The sequence below is a fragment of the Dendroctonus ponderosae genome, unplaced genomic scaffold (assembly GCF_020466585.1).
Source record: "Dendroctonus ponderosae isolate FM_Combo_2020 unplaced genomic scaffold, Dpon_F_20191213v2 Dpon_F_20191213_410, whole genome shotgun sequence".
NCBI classification, from domain to species: Eukaryota; Metazoa; Arthropoda; class Insecta; order Coleoptera; family Curculionidae; genus Dendroctonus; species Dendroctonus ponderosae.
Window position 1 is genome coordinate 10,142 of NW_026018623.1, and position 8,901 is coordinate 19,042.

At 34.2% G+C, this 8,901-nt stretch overlaps 1 protein-coding gene and 1 long non-coding RNA gene across 2 annotated transcripts; one reads left to right on the top strand and one right to left on the bottom strand.

Moving 5' to 3' along the window:
* Positions 1-1,166: 1,166 nt before the first annotated feature.
* LOC125504362 (rabankyrin-5-like) lies at positions 1,167-8,450 on the bottom strand. Its single transcript, XM_048666226.1, has 5 exons — positions 8,339-8,450; positions 6,408-6,550; positions 6,162-6,351; positions 5,937-6,106; positions 1,167-1,552 (listed from the first exon to the last, which is right to left on the bottom strand). Exons 1-5 carry the CDS (start codon positions 8,433-8,435, stop codon positions 1,493-1,495), a joined length of 660 nt encoding a protein of 219 aa, XP_048522183.1. The 5' UTR covers positions 8,436-8,450; the 3' UTR covers positions 1,167-1,492.
* Positions 1,550-2,922, top strand: LOC125504363. The gene is made up of 2 exons (XR_007281459.1): positions 1,550-2,273; positions 2,375-2,922. It is a non-coding gene; the product is annotated as an uncharacterized LOC125504363 (long non-coding RNA).
* Positions 8,451-8,901: the final 451 nt, after the last annotated feature.

An 8,901-nucleotide genomic window follows, 5' to 3' on the forward strand; every position in this document is an offset into this window, starting at 1 on the left:
GGTACCATTGTGAACAATGAAACCACATCAAAACTCACAAGGATTTCCCCGGGCGACAACGAGTGCAACCTCTGAACAAAATGGGATGAGTCCTTAATAAAGCTGTCCGTTTTTCCAATTTTTGAAGGAAAACTAAATTAATTATAGAAAATTAAAAAGTTCCACAGCCGTAAATCGCGCTCCAACTATTTATTGTCGCAATATTCGGACATCCTTCCGAATAACTTCTAATAATTTTACCTTTTCTATCTATTTAGTGCCTGAAACAGGCTTTTTAAAGTCTAATCTGACATATTATCAAACTGAGACAAGTATTGACTATCCCTTGTCTCTGTTATCAGTTTATCACATATGCAATTTCCATTTCCAGTTGAGGCGCTTCCACAGCAACCTCTGTAATCTGCGGTAGCGACCATTGAACATTACCCAGCTCTGGCCCAGTGGGATAGCGACCTGAGCGTTTAGTGTACGAGTCTTAAATTTAAATTCTACGCTTAAATTGAAAACTAGTTTGGTTTTCTCTTCGCTGTTTTCTATATTATATTTCTTATACGAGTCAGTTTGGGTTCTATTTTGTTATTAAATACATACTTATTGCTGTTTGGTTAACTGAGCATGGCCGGAATTTATCAACGTAAGAGCGCAGGAATTGAAAATATTTTAGTTTAGCCATAGTAAGAAAAGCATGGAAAAAGACTTGCTTAATTACAAATTTAAATTGCTTAAAATAAGCAAGTTTTAAGGGAACAGAAATATATGAATGTAGAAAAAATAAAGTAAAAAAGTACCCGGAGAGTAAAATGACAAAAGTTCAGTTTAGCGTATATTTATTAAAAAGTTACATTATTATATTTTCATTACTATACTTATATTCTATGTCTTTTCATACAGTAAATTCAAGCAAAAAGTGTATATTAGAAATGTACCGTTAAATTTAAAAAAATGTGAGAAGCACTTGAAGCTGTAATGATAAAGGACACACGAAACTAGTTATGAAAAACAATAATTAAAAAATAGTTAGGTTAKGATTCCRAGAACGGAAATCAATTATTACCAAACAGATCSTTTAGCTACACCAGACGCAAGAACACAATGTAAATGGCAACCGCCGAGATGTGTAAATGGCAACTTTAAGCTCTTGTTTATTAAGGGRTCCCTTATTTTTAGGCTCAATTGAGCAGGCGTTAGTGTATGAAAAATTACTTTTATCTACAACTGTTATACAATGACTATGATTTGGCACTCCTTCAAATGTCATAATGATGTTTATTACCGCACAAGTGCGGTAATTAAAGATAAATGTAATTCAGATATAAAAAAGTTAWATTTGTGACCACAAACTATGATTTCAATATCATTAAYAGCACAATATTTACTTATTTTCAAACACAAATGTSTAGCAWTTTTTTTTGGGAAGTCACGCTTAAGGTCCTAATGGATTTCAAACTAATTATCCCTCGTCTGCTAATGGTCTGTCTTTGCTTCTCGTCTGCTAAACGGGTAGGTATATTGGACGATGATTCAAAAGTTGCGTTATTTCTTTTAAGATGTACTGCAAATTACTTCGTAGGTACGGAAACATGTTTAAAAAAAATAAGTTTATTTCTTGAATATATTAGCTCCTGAAAACGAATTGTCCACTTTCCTATCAGTAATATTTTAATGTAGTTTATTGGTAACTTAAAAACTATTAATCTAACCAAAGATTATAAGAGAGCCAAACGCTCTTGTAAATAATGCAAAGCGATGTTGTGAAATGAGGTTCTAAGGTTAACTGGAGCAGTTCTGTGATGAATTATGCATTTCGGTGGTCAAATGCTTGTAACGAACGTTCACATTGATATGCAGGTTACTGCTTTGGGGACTCAATTGCAAAACCAAATTTTGAGATATTAAATTCTTCTTAACTGATTGAATGACGAATTTATAACTCATCAGCTAAATGATCTTTTTTATGTTGACTTTTTCACACAATATGTTGTTTAGCCTACCGGTAGTACCAGCCTACCCGTAAAACAAACAAAAATATAACAAACCGCGTATTCATAAAATCTAGTATCAACTGCGTTTTTTTATACATGTTTATATTTATTTTTCAGATTTCCTTGGATCAGAAGCCATCGAATGTTATAAATGCGCATTTGCTCCATACATTTACTTCACCAATGAATCATCTTTTTGTAAAGATTTTGACCATTCTAACAGATTCATAGTAGATTGCCCTTACTCGACGTTTTGTGTAAAAAAGAACACGTACGCTATTATTAACGGAGGTAAGGCTTTTCAGGGCATTTATTATCATAGGGTGGATCTTATAACTGAAATAATACTTTTAATTCATATAGACATTATTAATCGACAAAATAATTTTCAGTGTCAATAAATGGTACTGAAAGAGATTGTGCGTCCCAAAAACTTGACACGCAACGTTTAAGTAATGGTAAATGGCATCCTGAAACCAGAGTGGAAGAACCATATGAAGAAGGGTGTAAGGCAAATGAAGATAAAGGTCTGAGAACAGCTTATGTAGAACACTGCTATTGTAGAGGCGAATTGTGTAATTCAGGCAAAACTGTATTCGAATTTGGACTTTTTACAATTCTATTAAATTCTCTAGCTGTACATCAGGCTGTTGGCTTTATGTTCTTATAATAAATGTTTTCCTGATAATTATTAAATAAATTAAAAGACAAAGTGCATATAAAAATACAAAAGAATATAGTAAAAATTATGTAGATAACTTAAGTAGATAATCAGGTTTATATTATTATTAGTTTCTATATATGCGATTGCTTTGACGCAAGGCAATCACTACCAGTACAGCATTTGTTGGTATCGTGTTATCTTGAAAATGACAAAGTACACATTATCAGTTATGTTGAACGCATAATGTAACAATAAAAAAAATGGAATAAATTTAAATGTACATTTAAATCATACCAAACCCTTCATGTGTATATTATTGCGCTATACAACCTATACCAAGGCCTGGGTAGCACAGTAGATTTTCCGGTGCTTACACAGCGATACCGATACGGCGCACACTTTTTATGTGTTGGGGCATAGCAAAGGACAGTGTGGTTCGTAAGTTTGTTCGTAGGTTCGCTAGCGGTACTTTTAAGTAAGTGCGGGTCTACCCAACGCCGTAGTGCTTAATTCTTAAAATTTAACCTGATTAAGGATGGGTCAGCTTAACAGGTGTCGTAGGTGTAGGCGTTCTGGTGTTCGCACCACGAATCGAAAAAAAGCCACAGAAGGCATTTTGCCACCTTATTAAAGGATATTGTTGGGAAATGAGTAAACAAGATCTATTTGTCTCTTCTGCCAACCACATAAGTTAGTCTAGGGGGCGATGTGACAATTAGTTTTTTATTTCAAGTTGTATTTGTTTCTAGTAACTAAGATAATTGAAAGAAAAACAAACAAGACGTGTGTAGAAATAACGTTCTGAGCAATATACATTTTAATTTTGCCGAGAATCGGGTTTTAATTCGTCGGTTGGGTGCATTCATATACTTAAGTCGGTGTTGGAAGTGCCATCTCAGATAGGAACGCGCACGAAGAAGAAAATAATACAAAAATACAGTCCACTTAAACATTCACCGACAGATATGGTAAATAATTATGTCCCCACTGAAATTGCAATACTGTTCCGCGAGTTCTCAACGGTTATTAAGTATTTAAATTGAGGGTTTTTTTGTCTCATAAGTAAACTGGCTTATCCATCAAGTCCAACAGTTTTCCGATTCCCATATCGTTTGATGTCTCCATAATTTTCTTCTTTAATTTAAATTATTACGCTGGAACAACCTCGTGTCCCAATAAAACCTGAACAATCCTTATCATGAAATAACCCGGCTTGTGTTTAGATCAAAGAATCAAATAACGGTTCGTATCTGTCGCACTGGCGTCAAATTCTTATTTTTTTTGTATTAGGCAGGGTCTAGACTTGCTATATATCGCTGCTTTATAGCCAAGTTACATATCATTTTAATTATTTCATAATGAAATCTAGCAAATTTTCCTACTATATAACATGTTACATGCTATCCATCCTTTGTCGGTAAAGATCAAAGAAAATCGTACAACAATCTTATTGTAACATGTAGCAACACGTCCAGACTTGCAATATGCGGTTTTCATTGTTAGCAAACGTATAGTATACATCAGTGGCGGTCATGCAGTTTTCCTAGTTTTCTGTACAAGATGGAGTTAGAAAATGATCAGTGAAATAAAGAAAGTATTTTGAAACTAATAGAATTATGGAGAAAACGTGTAGAATTATGGGATACCCGTAGTCCAGTATTTAAATTGAAACTTCAGGTACAATTAGTGATATTAATTGTTTAGAAATTTTAAACAGGTACATTAAGCTTGGATACGAGTCTCTGCTAGCCAAAAACCGTAAAGTCACTGCCAGACGTTCCAAGATGGGTACTGCATCTCTCAATCGTGTGTCCATTTTGTGTATTTTGGACCAATTAGGGTTAATAGAGATTCAAAATCTGCATCACTGATTCTACAAAAATGTTGAAAGCTCCCCTTAAATGCTAGGCCATGATTTAAAACCCACTATCATCTGTAATAAGATAATGTAAAAAAATACTTCCACTATATATGTTTCTGGAAAAGACGAATCCAAAATCTTATTTTTCGATTTTTCATCTTTTTTTTTCGTCCTCAAAAATAATAACGTACGTCGCTGCAGCAAGCAGCGCTTCTGTTTCACCCCACGAGTTCATATCACTAACTTAAGTGTGGACAAAATTCAGTTATTTCCACATCTAGCATTAAAAAAATGTTATATGACAATGTTGTGCTACATGCTATCAAGTGTGGACCCTGCTTTAGGCCGCTTAGGCGTTAGCGACATATGGCAGAAATCATATGTTTATATGGATGGGCCGCATGCGCGGAACGAGAACATTCCGGTTCATTAATATTTAATTGGTAAAAGTTAAAAGATCCGAACTTCTGAATGTCACAATTTAACTATTAAATTACGTTTGTGAATTAAGAAAGTACCCATATACTTGTGACTGACTTAAACAGTGAAGGATAAAATTTAACGTCACGCACCCTTCCCTACGAATATACACACACGCGCACACAAGCGTCTGCTTATCATGTGCACGATTTGCTTTGCTTGTTGACAGCAAAATCTCCAGTAAGCCCGTAGATACATTTTTTGGAAAGAAAAAACAATTGATAGTTTTTTTCCGCTTACTCCTTATTATTTATTTTTATCCCGCTTATTATATTAACAATCATCTTTCATTTGTGTAATGTACCAAACGTGTAAATTTCAAATGGCGCGCGTTATGCCGGGTATTCTATATACGGCTATATATAAGCTATGAAAACGGTTGATTTAACAGCTTAAAGTGTAAATGCAAATTTGTAACTTTTAAAATTGTCTATCTAATGACGTATTAATATACAGGTACTTCCGTTTGAAAAACAAAAGTTATATTGCGTTAAAAAGATTTAGTTTTAAGTCCACATGGTTAACACCCTGTACACTGTGTTGATATTTTGGTTCAATAGAATTCTTACCGGATATGTGGTGATTGGAAAGACGTATTTTTTTGTATCACTAACTGTTAGTTTTTGCTTCTACAATGAATTTTTAGATACCATGTTTTTAACCAAAATTTTACTAAAATGGCGCTAATCTGCCAACGTCGCAAGTAAGAAAAAAGTTCTAGTTCTATTTAAAAAATACACTTTGATCTTGCCTCGCTTTTCTGAGACACTCTGTATGATATAAGATATTTTTAAAATGTGCGCACTTTGTGCGTCAACAACTTTGATATGAAACTATTTTTCGAAAGTTCAACACCATAGAAAATAATGGACTCTATCGCACTAAAAACCCACCCTGTATATCACTTACATGAATGCATAAAATAGGAATGTAAAAAATATCGACTTACCCTGTTTGAATTTTCCACCAAGCATAAAAAAACAACATCTTCTCTTTGAAGCCGCACTGCACTATGCAAAGGTAAATGAGTTTTGCTCTTCAGCATCTGATGCAGTAAGGGACCACTCATGTGTTCAAAGTCGGATGAATTCAGGTCATCCCAATGTGCAGAAATGAGACCTAAAAGACATTACAGTTAATTTATATTCACTTGACGAATGTACGTTTTTATTACCAGAACAATATTCCCTTAAACCAGAGGCATGGATTTCCTCAGCAACACTATAAAACTTGACGCAGTTTCGAATATTCACTGCCGATATGAGATATTGTTCGCAGTACTCGACGAGACTGTCCAATTTAAACTCATATGCTTTTTTTATTAGTTGCAAAGTTATTTCGTCGGATACCAGTCTAATGTCGCTCTAAAATAGACAAATGCTTTTAGATACAATATATTGCAATTCGCATCACATAATACCTTATACAACCATAAAATAATTCCAGTTGCCACCGCTGAATCTATATCTGACCAGTCCAGCTCCGATTTTCCTTCAAGGAACTCTTCATTCCAAAGTGTCGATCTTGCTGTAAGAACTATTTTGTGAGCTGGCACACATTTATCTGCAAGTAAAAGACAAAATATGATATTCGTCAAACAGACATCTAAAAATATCAATTTTGCAAGAGCAATCAATGACCAAGTATTCAATCATTCAGTGTCTTGTCTCGACACATATATGTAATGCATTACAATATAAAACTGTTTAACGTTCACTCAGACAAAATATGCGAAGGTGCCATGGAAAACTGCCCTGAAGGAATTTCCATTAATGGCGTAAGCATAAATAACCTTAAATACCCTGACGACACCGTTATAATCGCGGACTTCTTGGGAGATCGTCAGACTTTGTTTGACCGTGTGGTGAGTAATAGTGCAGAATTTGGATTAAATTTAAACAAAAAAACCAAATGGATGGTCATTGCTGCATTCAAAGTTGGAATATTTTGGACACATTCCCAAAAAGGAAAAATACAGGCTTCTCAAATTAATAATAGAAGCAAAGATCACACAAGGCACTTAGAGACGAAGAAAATATTAGTCAGATAAGTAGATAAGTCATATAAGTAGTGCAAGACTCTTCGGAACTACATCAGATACGAAGAATGTCAAATGTACAAAGAATTGCAGTTTCTGAATGGTCTGCTCGAAACCAATTCAAGTTTTTCAAAATTTGACAGCTATCAGGAGATACTTTAAATGAAAAACGAATTTATGGCAGATTTTTAAATAACGTCTAGTTCCGTCAATATTAAGCTGACAAGAAAATATTAAATAGAAAAGGTGTAGGAAACGGCCTTTTAAAAAAAATGACATAATACATTTCGATAAGTTAACTGTCATTTTTTCCATATGACATAAACTTGTGTTCTTTAAATGGCAACGGTATCTGATTATGCCTTTATTAAGTAGAGCATTTTATTACGCTTTCAGTGATCATATCATTAGGGTTTTTCTCAAATGAAGTACCTGCGAATAATTTTTACTTCATTAATTTAGTTGATCGAAGTTATCCATGGAAAATAGTAGAAGGCATCCATTGTTTCCATAATAAGAAAGAGTAACTAGATCTAGTTATAAATTTAAGTTGGGTTCATTGTAAAAATGAATTATTCCAAGATTCCATTAGTTGGACGAGCCTCTGATTGCTATTTTGAGAGGTATTTTGACTGTTGTCAGCCATTCTTGAAAACATTCAAAAGATTATACAATAATTTGGAAACTTATGGAAGTTTTATATCGCCAACAATTGAAGACAAAGTAGTAAATGAAGGTGCGGAAGTTAATGTCTTGGCCATTATAACCCAGAAACCACGTACTTCAACTAGAGAGATTGCAGCTTAGCTGCAATGTGTGTTCCATAGCTCTTCATTAGCTGGGTAAAAAGTGCAGTGCTGCCGAATGAATCGCAGATGTATGTGAAGTTTTTCAACGGAATCATAAACTATTTTCAACAAAAAAGGAAGGAAACCCATTTTACAAATGGATTCAGTGTACAATGTAAATATAACCTGATGTTACGTGATTATTTAAGCAAATTTACAAAGCATTGTTCCGATTAAAATATCATTTGGTTCATTATAAAATGTATTGACAAAAATGAAGTTTTCTTGGAAAAAATGTAGTGACTCAAATAGTATAAATTTAATATAGTTGCCATATATTGCACACAAACCACTACAATTTTTAAGGGTGTTCGTTGTTAATGAAAAATAATATTTTCGGTTGAATCCGGTTGTGCTGAATGAGACGTGAATATGCAGTAAAGGTACAGGCACATTTTTTTAAGTGTCTCATCCAATTTACTACACTGACACAATAACATAGAACAAGTAAGCCTATACAAATACCTGGGACGCGACATAAGGATTGGAAGAAACAATCAAACACACGAAATAAAGCGTAGAATAGGTTTAACCCCGGCAGCTTATGGAAAATTAAGAACATTTTTCCGATTCAGTCTTCCAAGGTGGTCAAAGAAGAAGGTATTTAACCGATGCGTTCTCCCGATTTTAACATACAGCTCAGAGACTGTCGTGCCGGGGAATCCCATATTACTGGGAAACCCCTTTTGGCTGATAAATGTATGCGTGTATAGCAAAAGCGCGCGTGTTTTGCAGGGGAACCCCATTTTTACCGGGATAAATGGGCACGCATAGCGAGACCGAAGTTAGTTGATTGCACAGAACATACCCCCTGGCCTCACCCAATGACAAATTACTCAAATTAATTTCTTAACCGAATATCAATTTTACAAGTATAATTAAATGAAAGTACACAACAATATTCCGGGTATCAAAACCTCGAAGAAATTTCGCTATATAAGAAAACCCCCGTTCACTCATTTTCTTTCAAATTTTGTTTATACCGATTTGCTTCTCTAATCATTCTCTAATAATCTCGTAAGTTGACC